Source organism: Cryptomeria japonica, chromosome 7, assembly GCF_030272615.1.
Source record: "Cryptomeria japonica chromosome 7, Sugi_1.0, whole genome shotgun sequence".
NCBI lineage: Eukaryota > Viridiplantae > Streptophyta > Pinopsida > Cupressales > Cupressaceae > Cryptomeria > Cryptomeria japonica.
Genome location: NC_081411.1, coordinates 240,287,017 through 240,304,396, shown reverse-complemented (window position 1 = coordinate 240,304,396; position 17,380 = coordinate 240,287,017). Strand labels below are relative to the sequence as shown.

General features: G+C 35.4%; 1 protein-coding gene across 6 annotated transcripts in view; it reads right to left on the bottom strand.

Annotated features, from left to right (window-relative positions):
- Positions 1–5,048: 5,048 nt before the first annotated feature.
- Positions 5,049–17,380, bottom strand: part of LOC131028305 (protein GID8 homolog) — a 61,325-nt gene continuing 48,993 nt past the window's right edge. For 3 of the 6 annotated variants that reach the window (XM_057958557.2, XM_057958553.2, XM_057958551.2), the window contains 2 exons: positions 5,778–5,946; positions 5,049–5,512 (listed from right to left, as the gene is read on the bottom strand). In XM_057958557.2, coding sequence (XP_057814540.1) covers positions 5,391–5,512; positions 5,778–5,946 — 291 coding nt within the window. In that variant the 3' untranslated portion in view covers positions 5,049–5,390. The remainder of the gene's footprint in view (positions 5,513–5,777; positions 5,947–17,380) is intronic. The other 3 variants (XM_059208078.1, XM_057958554.2, XM_057958555.2) reach the window with 1 other exon arrangement.

Genomic DNA, 17,380 nt, shown 5'->3' with positions numbered 1-17,380 from the left:
AACTAAATTAAAAATAATAATATAAACTAAAAAATTAAAATTTCACTTTACATTAAATTTTTTAAATCTTAATTAAAAATATAAACTATAATTAAATAATTAAATATGAATTTAAATAATATTAAAATATAAATATTAATAACTTAGCAAAGAATAAACAAAACTTAGCAATGTTGGTGTAACCGTATGGGTCTGTCTTGCTTTTATTAATTGAAACTTAGCAAAGAATAAACAATTTAATATATATCAGTAATTTTTCTTTATTTCAAAGAATAAATTTTATTTTTTTAGAAATTTCTAACATTTAAATATCATAATATAAATACAAAGTTTTAAATAATTATATTTTTTAAACAATAGTATAGTAGTTACAAATCTCTCAAACAGTATCATTCAACAACTTAGAAGATGTCATCAATGAGGGGTTTTGTCCTCATTAACCACAAGATTGACTCCAAAAAAGCTGCAGCCAAAGAAAGTTGAATAAATCATCTAATCTTCAATTGACCTCAAATAGGGTGTCCACTTTCGCCCTAACTCCCAGGTCCAATTTAGAAGGCAAATACTTTATTTTAATAATATTTTAGAAACCCCTTATAACCTCCCATCATGGACATCACCCCTAGGCTTTTTATTTTATTACTTTTTAAAACCTTACAACTCTATCTTTGTGAGATTTTGCCAAGATCTAGTGGCAATGGAAAACACAAATAAGAGACACAAAATAGATGATAGGAATAAACTGTATTCTATCAAGATGCAAAATATGATCAACTGGATCATTACAAGATGTTCAATGATTGATTGTTCGTACAAACAATGTAGATGAGTCTTCTTATATAGGCAAGGCTTATGGATATGTGAGCACACAAACATGACATGTGGCTCAATAACAAACAAGGGTAGGTAGGAGAAATAATATAATATTCCACATGAAGTGGATCACCCACTGAATGTGGAGTGTAACAACACGATAAGATCAACACTATAAAAAGTGGAAAGTCTCATACACACACTATCCCAATGTGACACAAACACCCAAGTGTCTCATACACACACTATCCCAATGTGACACAAACACCCAAGTGTCTCATACCCAAACTACTATTAAATGCATGTACCTAAGTAAACTTAAGTAAAGTGTAATAATATCCATGATGAATAATTATTTACACCAACACCCCCCCTTAAGTGCAACTTAGAGGAATGCACTAAAATCTACAATACAACTAAGCAATGCAAGATGGGTCCCGGATACAAGGCCATGTTAGGTACCCATGTACAAATGCAAATGCATGCAAACCAATGCCATGAAATCTCTCACAAAGCGGAAAAAGAGAGAAAAACCCAATTGGAAAAAACCCTCCCCCAAAAGAGAGATGATGAAAGAACACAATGCTCTCAATGATGAATGAGAAGAACAAAACTTGTCCCCCCCATAAGAGAGAAGAAGAGACCATGAAGCCCGCCCCTCAATGTCGAATCTCCTGCAAGGATGGTCCAATGATGATGACCAAAATACCTCTATGGAAGAAAGAGAGCCTATGTTGCACCAAAAATTTCAAAGTGTGACAAAACCAGGTACCATGTCGATGACGATGAATCACTCGTTGCAACAAAAAGAAGATCAAGCATGGAGATAACCTGCTTTGAGCATCATCTGGATACTCATAAATGGCAAAAAATATTGGTACAATCTAAGTCTCACGGGAGCCATGCACAAATGTGTACAATCTAAGTCTCAACTGGAGCCATGCACCAAGTCTCACAAGATATTCCTAATCTACATGTACAAAAAGATTACATCAAATATGTCAACAATGACAAGATACAAAAAGGTGTGGCACTTTATGATAGTGCGAGTACAACATTTTTCAAGTAAGAGCATACATCATGATAAAATACTCGAATGTGGAAACATGAAAATGATGCCACCAACAAAAAAGCCAAGTAGAATACTGCAGATGAAGATGCCTCCGAATGGAATTTCACCAAGAGATATAAATCAACTGACCCCCCATAAAAAATTCATGTTGGCACTTGCAAATAATGGCAAAGTGGACTTTTGATTTGAACTTATAACTTCTCAAAATGATATGTAAGAGACTTCAACAAATACTGCTAGTGATCTAAACTGAAAAGGAGTCCATATGAGCCCAAATGAAGCCTCCAAAGTTGTAAAAATTGAGATTTCACGATTTCTGAAAAACCTGTATCCGAAAATCAAAAAAATCCTGCACCACTATATAGATCACAAAATTCTACCCCAAAACAAAAAAAAATTGCTCGACAAAAGAAGTCCGGATGAGTGAGATATTGCTATTTGAAAATTGTCTGCAAAATTATAATTTCTAGAAAATTTCCGCCGCAACTTCAAACTTCAAATGCCTCTATATTTGGCCTTCGAAGTCCGATTTGGATGAAACAAAAGGCAAAACTGACTTTCTTGGAACTCCTCAATCCAATGGTGTCCTCAGATTTGACCCATCAAGCTTCAATAATAACCTGCAATAGAAAGCTTCAAAATGCAAACCCCAAACAGCATCAAATTTCTCTCAATTGGCAAACCAATGACACTCTAATGGCTCTAATACCATGTGAGACATAGACCAGCTCTAATACCATGTGAGATTTTGCCAAAATCTAAAGGCAATGGAAAGCACAAATAAGAGAGACAAAATAGATGATAGGAATAAACTGTATTCTATCAAGATGCAAAATATGATCAACTGGATCAGTACAAGATGTTCAATGATTGATTTTTCGTACAAACAATGTAGATGAGTCTTCTTATATAAGCAAGGCTTATGGATATGTGAGCACACAAACATGACATGTGGCTCAATAACAAACAAGGGTAGGTAGGAGAAATAATATAATATTTCACATGAGGTGGATCACCCACTCAAAGTGGAATGTAACAACAAGATAAGATCAACACTATAAAAAGTGGAAAGGCTCCTACATACTATCCCAATGTGGCACAAACACCCAAGTGTCTCATACCCAAACTACTATTAAATGCATGTACCTAAGTAAACTTAAGTAAAGTGTAATAATATCCGTGATGAATAATTATTTACACCAACAATTTTGGGTGCCACCCTATATTTCTTTTTAAAACCTTACAACTCTATCTTGGGTGCCACCCTAAGTCCTTTTATTATTTAATTTATTAAGTCACCTTGACTCCCTAAACATCCTCGATGGGACCCTCGATTAATTAAATAATATAAGTGAATATTTTAATTTTCGCTTAAGACCTTATTTTATTTAATTATAAAGTCTTAAACCACATAAAATATAAAATTACGCCCAAATCAGAGAGGCCATCAAAGCCTCTTCAACTTTGTATTCACTTACCCATTAGCCTTCAAGAACTCAACTAACTAGACTAATGGTTCACTTTGTCGACTAGTTAGTAAGAGGACATTACATTATTCTCATTCATAAAATCATGGAAGTATTTATCCCAATCACATTTATTGAGAGATTATGATTGAATGTGTCCCCAATCACATTTATTGAGTAATTATGATTACATATGCCCCCAATCATAATTGTTGTGAGCAAGAGTGTATGTCCTTGTTCTTAACTTTGATATTAGATTGATGTGTTTTTCCCTATCCAAAAGCATTGTGAGACCTTGGGTAGATGTATTAATCCCTATCATTAGTTTCATGGATAGATGTGTTTGTCCTTATCCTTAGATGAAAGCACAGTAAATATAGTGAAGCTATTTCCACTATTACTTCTCACGAGCATGATGTGTTAAGAATATTACATCATAGGATGCATATAATAATTATTTGTAAGGTTTTCTATAGATTGTTAGATAGTTTAATATAATAGTGGTACAACTACATGTTTGTATTGAGTTGTTGAAATAAATTCAATATATTTGAGGTCATCCATGGTGTTTCCTATAAAATAGGATATGGTAATCCTCTTAAGTATGTGATATGATTGAATGAATATGGAGGGGATAAAAAATTAGCATTTATGTACAAAATTCTTATGATTTCTCTCAAGAACTTGGTCATGGTGTGAACAATGGACAATACAATGATTCTAATATTCAACACATGTCACCATATCATTCAATCTAATGATAAATGTTTATATTGTTATGCTCATGTTTTCAAGGATCCAAATGCTACTTTTAAGCCCAAACCCACTTATCTCTCAACTCCCGATTTACATACAACCACCACTTCCTAGGATAGTCAAAACCACTAACAAATGCTAACCAAATTATTATCAAGTGAAATAATAGGTTTAAGAGATTTTACTTACATATCTAACCATAAGTGATGATTCCTAAGAAAACAAGAAGCAAAAATACCAGACCAAGCACAAGAAGCACCTACCATATAACAATAGTTTATATTTTTATTCCATAAAATGCCCTACTTCAAGCGTTTACCGTTGGCATTCATGGTTTGTGAATTACCTTTGTCAAACACTTTCAGGTCGACATTTTGGACCATTCTGATTAACAAAGGAAATCCAGAAACCCTATATAGACGCATAACCACGCCCACTTTGTTATGAATATGAGATGCCATATGGCCCAAAGCTCAGGGCATCGCAAAGTCATGTTTATAACCCAGTTTCCTCACAAGGTAAAACCCTCAAGGAGTTCAAATGGCCTATCGTTCATGCAGTGGGTCATCTCATATACCAATGGGTCATCTCATACACCAAGCAGGTCTTCTCTCTAGTGCAAATAGTGAAACAACTTTTCCTTATGTTTACAATATGATAAATCTTGAAGGACAATCTGAATGATATAACATACTTCAAAGCAGATTAATTCTATATAAATATTTTGTCCTATATGGGAACCGCAGAGCTGTGTCTTAATCGAACATAACCATAACCCTCAAAGAGCGTAAATTAGTGCAAATTAAAACAATATATAAGTAGAGCAAATAGTCCCTTTTCCGTGCAAGGGGGTATCTCACTAAATAAAGTAGGGTTGTTTTCACACCCGAGTGAATAAACCTTTCTTATACCTTACAAATATAATATATTGAGGATAAATCTACAAGACACGACAAATTTCAAAATAAATAATAATGCTACATAAATAAATCGTGTCATATTGGAAACGCAGAACATATTCCAAATGGAGATAACTATTCTGAAACCAATAAATAGGTTGCCATTTCTCTATATGGACTTCTTGTCAAATAAATTTTACAGACTGATTGTTTTCTGTTTTGACCACTTTTGCCAAGCATACAACTTTTAGACCAACTTGTGGATTTCCTACCACTTACAAATTATGGCATCTGAATGCTCTATAAATACATAAACCTTAATACAACCAACAAATGTTGGAATCCCATGCTATATTTCAGAGTCCATAGAAGAACTTGCCACATTTATATGTTGGTTTCTTCTAGAGTTGCACTGGAAATGTCAGATATATGTGGATAGCATGCCTTCTCATCAAGCTGATTCTGTGCCCATATCAGCATTTTTAATAAGCTGGGAAGCTTTGGATCTACAAGAAAAGTAAAGCTTCATCAAATCAATGTATAATAAACAGAATATCCGTTACACAAGAAAACCAAGCTCTGTCCGAACCAAAGATTTGTTTGTGTTTTTGTAATGATAAGCAGTGATCTCAAAATATATTCTCATTATGTCAATGTCATGTATTTACTATTAATCGAAGGTTGAATGAATTGCTGCAAAACAGGAACCAGAATCATGCAACAAACTGCCTTCAAAACATGAAATGTCAAAAGAAATAGCTCAGAAAAGACCTTTTTCACGACTTTGGCTTGTAAGAATTGCTGCATTAACCTCACTTGCAGTCTTCAGACGCTGAGATATGTCAAGCAGCTCAGAGAGAGGACAATTAGATGCATCTTCAAAAGCTAGCAAGGCAACAGTACGTTCCAGCTCCTCTAAAAAAGCATGCTGCAAATACAGCTAGATATTCAGAAAACTTGTTACCAAAAAACAGCATTTTTGGAACTGTCAAAGTTATATTTGGAGATGCTTATACTAGAAACAGTCTATAAAAAAAAATCAAACCTTAAAAATATCATATACTATAAAATATATCAAAAGCAATTAAGCGTGTATAAAGAAAAAAATCATATACTCAAAACATCAGAATCAATCAAGCATATATAAATATTACTACAATACACAAACCAACTAAACAAATGAGACACAGTTGACATTCGTCACCAGGTTCGGCTGAATTTCATCCTTGAAGTTCGAAATTCACCGAACTTCAAAAAAGAAAGAAAATCGTTGAAATTCGAATTTAATTTTTTTTTTATTTTTTTTTTGCCCTAGCACATGTTTCCTATGGTTTATATTTTATAAATATGTCATCTTTTTGTAACGATTTCAAATATATTTATCAATGTTATACTATTTAGACAATTTTATAGATATATTACATATATTTATTAAAACAATTTAAAAATTACATATGGCGAATTTAATTCGAAATATATACATTTCGAATTTTTCCCTCATCGAACTTCATTCGAATTTCAAAGTTGTCGAACTTCGAATTCGAATTCGAACCTGGTGACTTAGCAGTTAAAAGCACCACAGGTAGCCAATATATATTCATTGGATAATACAAGATAGTAGGACAGCTTCTCAGAGTCTAATATTGCAGGTATCAAACTTCTATAAAGAAAAATCAGCATTTAAGAATGAAGACTATGAACGACCATTCTTGGCATAATTGTTATTCAAAGTATATTTTTAATAAAATTATTGTTTGGGACAGATAGCTGATTCACAACCTCACATGACAATGAAGAATAGAGGCTTTGCTAACATGCCTCTCTTCTGTAGGAATAAATGAACAAATCTAATGCTCTCTTATTCTCTACAGGCATCTCACTACTTGTTTCTCATTGGTCAGTCCAGAAACCAGTAGCTTCTATATTGACAACTCAATGGATCATCCCCATCAAGGCTGCCAACTCTTCAAGCTGCCACAACAAAAACTTCCCTTGGATTACTCAAACAATAAGCTGCTGATATTTGTTTACCAGCATACCCAAAAGTCCATAAGAAAATTTAGCATTTAATCATGAGACTATGAACGACTATGACAATGTAGAATGGAGGTTTGCCTAACCTGCCTCTAGTCTGCGGGAGTAAATGGACAAATCTAATGCACTCCTACTCTCTACAGGCATCTCACTACTAGTTTCTCATTGGTCAGTCCAGAAAACAGTAGCTTCTCTATTAACAACTCAATGGGTCATCCCAACCAAGGAAGGCTGCCAACTCTTCAAGCTGCCACAACAAAAAATTCCCTTGGATTATCAAAGAATAATCTGCTGATATTTGTTTACCAGCATGCCCAAAAGTCCATAATTAAACCATCTTTCCCTTCCAGAAAAGCATATGATTATTTGCAATCGATAGTTCCCACTCCTATATCTTTCCTCTTGGAAGAGATGGAAGAATACTCATGCGATCACATCCAGATACCAAAACTTTACAAGCCTGGGTAAACAACGCCTGGAAGTCCCTAGGATCTATCAACATTGTCATAATGCAAATGACTATTCTATGGCCCTTTGTAAAGACTTGAGAAGTAGACAACCTTCCAAGGCTTCCAAAAAGCCATGGGCTCCAGCATTCAACCTGGCATGATATGCCCAGACCGATGTTGTTTGGGTGAAACTTGCAGTGCTGCCCAGCAAATGCTAGAGAGCAAAATCATTGAAAATTTTAAATAAATAGGCAATTATATCAATAAGTTTATAGCATCACAAGGTTCGAGTTCGAATTTGTGTTCGACGACAATAAAATTTGGATGAAGTTCGGCTCGATCAAAAACTTTGAAAAAAAATTCATCATTAAATTCGACTTATATAAATTTGATTTTTTTAAATATAAATAATAATTCCATAAAAATAAAATAACATTATGTTAAATTTGAATAGATTAATATAAATTTTAAAACATATTTATATTATAACATTTTAAAATTCAATTTAAATATTTAAATATATAAATAATAATTATGTCAAATTTTATATACTAAATAATAAATGTATTATAATTTGGAATATTAAATTTTCATGCATTTAATAAAAAAGCAAATTAAATTACAAATCTACATGATTTAAAACATAAAATAAAACGATATTAAATTTTATTTCAAAAAACTAAATTTAAAATAAACAAAAAACTTAGTTAAAAGAGAAGCCGACCCTTCTCCAACTGCAAAGCACAAAATATGTGCTATTCTATTATCGTCGACCCTATTTCCATGCATGCACTAATTTATTTTTTTAAGGTTTCGGCAGCTGAAGTATGAGGCTCCACTCCCGTTTTTGGACATTGTAAAGCACTATATGAAACTCCATCCTGATCAGCAGTAAGTATGCTCATTCACAATGTTTAACAATGAAAGCGATAAAAAAACTTTCACAAATGAGCACAATCACGTCGCTCAACCTGAAAATCCCTAAAAAAAAACTATGCCCTTAACACATACGAATATAAAGCAAATTTTAACAAATTTTTACTCATGTTTTGGAGTTCGCCGAATTTCGAACTCCATGGCTGAAATTTGGCGAACCCTGTGACAACTAAAGATTATGACATGGCATTTTTACAAAGTTTGGATATAATGTATACCCCTGATTTTATTTTTTTCTGACGTTGAAATTTGACACACAAATGCTTGCCAATACAAATAAATGCTTGCAATAACTGATCTGATTTTTTTAATTCATTCATAGCAAATGTACGTCTATGGAAAAGCAACATTAACATCATCTAAAACTGAAATATATGTACCATACATACTACTGTTCACAATATCAGGATGTTTTGGCATTCAACTTGGGCAGTGCAATCATGTATGAACTTGGAAAATAAACTAAACATGAGTACCTTCAAGTAATGTATCTTCTTGCTGCTACAGGTCTAAAAAGCCTTCTAAATCATCACAAAACACTCCTTCAAAGGCCACCACAGGTCTGCCAAGGATTTTCAGTCACATCTCAATCACCATTCAACATAATCAGGCCCTTTTTAACTCAGAAAATCAACTCAGAAGTCTGCTCCAGCAAACTGTGAGTAAGAAATGCACAGGGGCAATTCACAATAATGATGATAATCACCTCTCTTGACCTCCAAACTGATATGTCCTCTTCAAACCCTGATTAGAAGCCCTAGGTGCCTCAATAGGAGATAAAATGCAGACCCAAAATGCAAATTAAACTCTTCACAAACTCCCACATGCTTGTCCCAAGATGGGCAAGAAAATCAAATGCTCACCAATAAATTCAAACAACAAAGGCAAATCCATTGCCCAAGTGCAAGAAATCCATAGGAATCATACCCATAAGCGAGAAATTAATCTTTCTTGAGATACAAGCCAAAAGGTACTTCTCTGTGTAGCTGGAATGGTATGGCCAGCACTAGAAAAATGTTTCCAAAGCTCTAGAAACTCAAGCAGCACTCAAGAAAAGCATAAATCACACACAAAAAATGAAACCCAAATCAAAACATTTCATAAATCTTCAGCCACATCAAACCCTTATCACCAAACTCCAGGTGAAATCACTGAAAACTCAAACTGAAAGCAACTACCAGCTAGGATGGATATTGCACCACTGAAACCAGATCAACTGTAGAGATTATTCGTCCTCAAAAATCTCCAGAAGAACTCTCCAGGTTCATTTCAACAGCATCTCCTTATATGTGCAAACTCAGAATCGAAGAATGAGAACCCAAACTCCAATTTATAGAGTTAAAGATAAAATTAGAGAAATTAAAATTTATAATATTTATTTCCCTCAAAAGACCATCATAATATATTTTAAAAATACCTTATGTCTCCCCTACTTGCCTGGGTGTCCCCCTTTTGGAGACATACATAAAAAATATTTATCACTTAAGTTAAAAACTAAAGTTACTTTTTTGAACACCTAAGTGAGAAATATAAAACATTATTTCCATCACCTTAGAAACTTCGCCAAGGCACTGAAATTCAGAACACTTCACACAGAAGCAAAGAGGGAACTAAAAATCAGACCAAGTGCCCAAAATTGCATTTACTAAATATAAATATAAATGCCATTGAAACACACTGAAACTGCAAGATCAAGCTTTCTACAGAGCTCTGAGTCCCCCAAACCAGCTCTGAATAGCCTACAAGAACCCAGGAATAGGCTAGTGGGTTAGCACAACTGACAAGGTGTGAGAATGGGACATTGTGTTGGATTAGTATCAATCTTGACAATAAACAGCCCCTCCCTAGTACGCTCAAGTTTAAACACACTGAATGGAAGTAACAGGTGGCTTATGAAAACATCCCCTTCCATTGCCATGTCTCACCACCATGGTCATTTGGCATGGACTTGCCTTACGAACCAACAAATAAGTCTATTGTGTACACATCAACAGGAAGAACCCACCCAAGGCAAATAGATTAAGTTCAACTACAAGCTCAGCTAATTTCAGCAAAGGCTCCTTGAAAGTCTAAGTGCCCCCTCTAGTAACCAAACAAATGAATCTTCAAGCAGTAAAATCTTGCCACCTCCAATAAATTTCAAGTACTGGCCTCAGACTCTAGAGTATGGTATAGAATATCACACGAGGAAAGGCTTGTACTCACACCTCTTCCTCAATATTTCTAAATCTCCTCACTTCTTTCATAACCCAATCCAATTCCTACTTCGTTCCCTTAACCCCTTTTGAACCTGTGATTTTACAAATTGTTTATGTTATGTTCTGTTAATTTTAACACTTTCAGATTAATGTAAGCTCAGAAAATCAGATTAGATGAAAGATTTATAGTTTTCCAGATTTAGACATAACAAAGAAATGAACAAAATAAGAACAAGACACGGTTACCCTGGGAAAACCTCCTAGGAGGAAAAACCCAACCAGAAAAGATCCTTAGATCTGATTATGGATTATATTCATATGAAGATTACAACACTTATCTCAACTACTTGAAGATGATTGCACTTAGGTCTGATAATGTATTCTACAAGACTGCACTTTCACAAGCATCAAGTTGTCAAGTCTGCCCACTTTATCACTTCCAACAGCAATCAGGTCCAAACCCTAGGTGTGCATTATATTGCATCTGAAGTCTCCACTTTGCTGGACTGCAACCTTAGCACCTCAGTTCTCTCTCCTTATGAATGAATTTCGCACCTTTAATGACAGTTATACTTCGCTGTAATGGCAGATGTAATTCGCTGTAATATTGCTTCTCCAAATTCACATTAGGCAGATATATGTATTTCACATGGAATAAAAATGATTGAGTGAATGATAATGTGAAGTTGATATTCATTTATATGGGGAGCAATATCTTTAGTCATGTCGGCTTGCTTTATAAATTAATGACCTTTAATTTCTTTAACCGAAATGCATTATAAGATAGGGTTGGCCCTACTCATGTTAGCGTGTTAACTTGCATGTGGCGTGGAGTTGTAGTGAGGGGTTTTTATGAGATGTCGTGAGGTATAGGGCCCAGCCCTACACGTTGGAGAAGGGGCTGGCCCCTTGGGCGGATTCCAATGTTGCCCAAAGCAATTGGAATCCGCCATCCCTAATTACAATCAACACTCCCTCTTAATTAGGGAAAAGAAACATAACCATAGTCTTCCATTTTGCACACAAGCAAAGAATGGATTAAATAATTAGAATATTGTAGTCTTCCATCTTGCACACAAGCATATAATGGAACTACATAATATAATCTTTCAGCTTGCACACAAGCATAGACTGGATCCACCTTACATTGCCCGCAGAGGGTGGAGAGGATCTTTTCTACCATCTTACATTGTCCGCAGAGGATGGTTAACAATTACTCTTCTCCCTGAGAAGATTACAATACCACCTTACATTGCTCGCAGAGGGTGGTTTGATACAACACAATGTATCACTGAGGATGAGATTCCCTCTCAATCAGGGTTTCATTTTCCACAACACCTGAGTCTGTCCCTGAAGTACACAAACTTCACTTTGGACAGAGGCTTGGTAAGAATATATGCAACTTGCTCATCAGTGCTGACATACTTCAGCTGAATGGCGCCTCTTTGCAGCATATCTCAAATGAAGTGATAATGAGTTTCCACATGTTTTGACCTGTCATGAAACACTGGATTGATAGACATTTTGATACAACTCTGATTATTACAATGAATAACTGTAGGATCCCAAGGCTGACCAAACAGCCCAGCAAGAAGCTTACGAAGCCACACTGCTTCTCTAGAAGCTACACTTGCTGCAATATACTCAGCTTCAGCAAATACTTAGTGCCACTGAGGATTGTTTTCTGCAAGCCCAAGAGATCACTGCGGATACTAAGTTGAAACAAATACGGAAGTGTTTTTCCTGTCTTTGACGCTTCCAGCCCAATCTGCATCTGATCAGCCCATAACCAACTGTGCCTCGCAAGTATCTTAGGATATGCTTGGCTGCAACAAGACAAACATGTTTGGGCATGCTCATGAACTGGCTGAGAGAATTCACTACAAAGCATATGTCTGATCTAGTGTTAACTAGATACATTAGTGATCCAATCAACTGTCCGTACTCCGATGGATCTGCAAAATCAGAGTTAGCTACAGAAACACTTAACTTCTTTAAGTTAGATTCCATAAGAGTAGACATAGGTTTACAATCCATCATTCTAAATCTTTTCAAAATATCAATAGTATACTTCCCTTGACTTAGAAAAATTTCATTAGATCTTTGCCATACTTCTAGACCTAGAAAATAATGCATTAGACCTAAGTCTTTCATTTCAAATTCTGAAGCTAGTTCTTTCTTACATCTAATGATAAGTTCATCTTTACCGGTAAGAAATAAATCATCCACATATAGAACTAGAATTAGCATTTCATCATTGGATAACTTAAAGTAGATGTTAGAGTCAACATCATTTTTACAAAAACCTAAACTCAACAAGTATTTATCAATTCTTTCATACCAAGCACGAGGAGCCTGTTTGAGGCCATACAAGGCTTTCTTCAATCTGCACACATGAGTTATTCTATCCTGAATCTCATAACCCTCAAGTTGTTCAATATAGACTTATTTCTCAATGACACCATTAAGGAATGCAGTCTTAACATCCACCTGATGTAGCTTCCAACCTCTTGCAGCAACAATAGCTATTATAGTTCTAATAGAAGTATATCTAGCAACAGGAGCAAATGTTTCTTCATAGTCTATGCCTTCATTTTGAGAAAAACCACGAGCTACAAATCTAGCCTTATATTTTTCAATACTACCATCAGCATTATGTTTAATTTTAAATAACCATTTAGAGGAAACAACAGATTTACCTTTGGGTCTGGGCACAATATCCCAAACATCATTCTTGATGATTGACTGATACTCTTCGTCCATAGCAAGCTTCCAGGCATGATGGTCCAAGGCTTTTTCAACATTGCAAGGTTCAAATTCAATGAGATTGCACATCAAGGCAATGTTAGTTGGAGAATACTTGAGGTCTCTTGGTTTCACAGAAGGTGCCACTGGGAGCAACAAATCTTTCAACTTCTTGAATGGTGTTTCTTATCCAAATTGGCCTCTTTTTGGTAACAAGAATGTCACTAGGAATGTCAGTGGGATTCATAGGCTCTGGTGGATCATTATGCTCTTCTTGAGGTGTAGGTTCAACAGGCTCCCTCTAAATCTCAGGGTTAGTATCAACATTCATATCTTGATTGTCATTAGCTTCATCAATAACAGAAGAACCTTTTGATTTCTTAAAAGCAATATCTTCTTCAAAAGTAACATCCCTACTTACCTCAACATACCTTTGACCTGGAATATAGATTCTGAAGGCCTTGGAGGATTCGATGTATCCGACTAGCATGCCTTTCTTCCCGGAGGGCTCCAACTTGGTTCCCATAAACAGGACTTCCAAAAATCTTGAAGTGACTGATGTCTGGTTTGGATCCTGTGAAGGCTTCTTCAGGAGTCATGTTCTTAAGAACACGGTGTTGACATCTATTCTGAATATATACTGTTGTTCTAGAAGCTTCAGCCCATAAGAAGGTCTGCAAATCTTGATCATGAATCATAGCCTTTGTAGCCTCAACAATAGTTCTATTCTTCCTTTCAGCAACTCCGTTTTGCTGAGGATTGTATGGAACACAAAACTCCCTCTTAATTCTTGACTCAACACAAAAATCATAAAAGCTACAGGAGGTGTACTCACCTCCATTGTCAGATCTTAAACATTTAATTCTTTTACCAGACGAGTTTTTCAGTTAATGCCTTAAACTCTTTAAATTTACTTAAGACTTCATCAGATTCTTTAGATTTCAAGAAGTAGATCCAAGTTTTCCTAGAGAAATCATCTATGAAGATTACGTAATAAAGAAATCCACTAGGAGATGCTATAGACATAGGACCACATAAATCAGAGTGAACAAGTTCTAGTTTATCTTTAGCTCTATTTTCACTTTTATGAAAATGACTTTTAACATTTTTACCTATAGCACAACCTTTGCAAGTATTATCATGAATTTGACTAAGTTTAGACATACCTTTGACTAACTTTTCAAGAGAGGGAAGTGTTTGATAGTGTAAATGTCCAAGTCTTCTATGCCATAGCTCACAGGATTCGGGAGCCTCATTAATGAGGGCTTGAACAGGGTTAGTAAAGAGCTTATAAAGACTATCATATCTATTACCAATTACACGAGCAGATTTAAAACTAGATTTCTTAGGCCAAGCAAGTACTTTTCCCTCAGAAAATGCAATTTGATAACCTTTATCTTCTAGAGCAGAAATGGAAATTAAGTTTCTTTTAATTCCAGGAACAAACAAGATGTCGCTAAGGTAAAGTGAAATACCAGAGTCTAAATTTAAAGAAATAGTGTCAGAACCTCTTATCGAATATCGAGCATCATCACCAATTACCACATGAAGGCTGGTATCTTTTTCTACTAAGTCTGAAAGATGATCACGGTAGCTTGTGATGTGTCTGGAAGCACCACTATCAATTAGCCATGTATTACTGTCTGTAGGTATGCTGCTAGACAAAACAGAGATGAATAAGAAGTCATCATTTTGTTCTGAGACTTCATTTAGTTTGGCTTCTCTTTGAGAAGGATCATTCTAGCATTCTTTAGCATAGTGACCAAATTTGTCACATCTGAAACATCGAACACGAGAGATATCTCTTGGTTTCTTCCAAGAGTGCTGAGAACTAGATGGTCTGAATTCCTTATTTCTCTTTCGATAATGCTTCTTCCAATTTGCACCTTTCTTGCATTAGGTTGCAAGCATGTGTTGGTCATCTACATGAAGACTTTTGGTTTGCCCTCTTGTGATAAGGTGAGACTCTTCTTGAATGCAATCATTCTTAAAGCGATCAAGGGTAGGTAACTCAGTTCTACCACTTATGGTTTGAATAAAAGACTCTTATGAGTTTGGTAAACCATTTAGGGCAATCATGACGACGTCCTTGTCTTCCATGTTATGTCCAATTGAACCTAATTGATTCTTTAGTTTTGAAATTCTCATAAAATAGGAAATAACAGAATCTTCTTTTGACATTTTGATATTAAGTAGTTGTTGTCTTAAAGTAATTGCCCTACTGAGATTGTTAATTTCATAGGTACCTTGTAGATGATTGAACATTTCCCTTGCAGTAGAAAATGAGGCAATGGAGGTGACTAGGTAGTCTTTAACTAAAACAATGAGAAGCTTTATGGCCTTGACCGCATCCTTTTTGAATTGTTTTAGCTCAACAGCATCCATAGGTTCAGTTAGCTCTTTCACTTCTATGAAGTGGAGAAGACCTTCTTCCTCTGGAGCCAACATGATTCGAACCTTCGATGCAGCAAAATTGATATTTCCATCAAGCCTATCTTCAACTTTCAGCCCCATTAACCTGACCTGTGAATGAGACAAAAAATCTAGAAATAAAGGAGTCCTAAATTCTGAAATCTGAAAGTTGATCTAACCTATAGCTCTAATACCATGTTAATTTTAACACTTTCAGATTAATGTAAACTCAGAAAATCAAAATTTAGTTGCTAACTAAATTGATTAGATGAAAGATTTATAGTTTTCCAGATTTAGACATAACAAAGAAATGAACAAAATAAGAACAAGACACAGTTACCCTAGGAAAACCTCCTAGGAGGAAAAACCCAGCCAAAAAAGATCCTCATATCTGATTATGGATTATATTCATATGAAGATTACAACACTTATCTCAAGTACTTGAAGATGATTGCACTTAAGGCTGATAATGTCTTCTACAAGACTGCACTTTCACAAGCATCAAGTTGTCAAGTCTGCCCACTTTATCACTTCCAACAGCAATCAGGTCCAAACCCTAGGTCTGCATTATATTGCATCTGAAGTCTCCACTTTGCTGGACTGCAACCTTAGCACCTCAGTTCGCTCTCCTTATGAATGAATTTCGCACCTTTAATGACAGTTATACTTCGCTGTAATGGCAGATGTAATTCGCTGTAATATTGCTTCTCCAAATTCGCGTTAGGCAGATATATGTATTTCGCATGGAATAAAAATGATTGAGTGAATGATAATGTGAAGTTGATATTCATTTATATGGGGAGCAATATCTTTAGTCATGTCGGCTTGCTTTATAAATTAATGACCTTTAATTTCTTTAACCGAAATGCATTATAAGATAGGGTTGGCCCTATTCATGTTAGCGTGTTAACTTGCATGTGGCGTGGAGTTGTAGCGTGGGGTTTTTATGAGATGCCGTGAGGTATAGGGCCCAGCCCAACACGTTGGAGAAGGGGCTGGCCCCTTGGGCAGATTCCAATGTTGCCTAAGGCAATTGGAATCCGCCATCCCTAATTACAATCAACATGTTCAACATTCATTCTATCACTAGCTATCCTACCCAACGTCAGCCCAAAAGCCACCATCATCACACCCTGTTCAACCAGATAAAAAATCGGAAAATGCTTGAAAAAGTGGGAAACAAGGTTAATAGAAAACAGGTCCATCAAAATGAGGAAGCATGCATGATCAGTCCACCTTTAAATCTGATGCAAGAAAAGTCTTGATTTTGAGCAACCTCTTCCCATCCCTCTATAGAGTCGCTTATAGAGATAATGTCATGTAACCAAAGTGACATGAACAACCAGCTAGAGCAGACTCCTTGAAGTTTGAACAATTTTTTATTTATTCATAGATATGATAATGTCACAGGTAGTTTGCATTTAAACAACTGTTTGATCTCCAAATGTGCACAGGGCATCTACAAGACATTCAGTAGGAGAGAGATTGATCTTCTGAGCCCCTTGCAACTATTTCGTGCTTCAAAACTACAGGCACTACTGGGAAATAGCAGTTGAATTCAGGTCCCATGAAAATAACATTATATATTGGGCACTTTGCT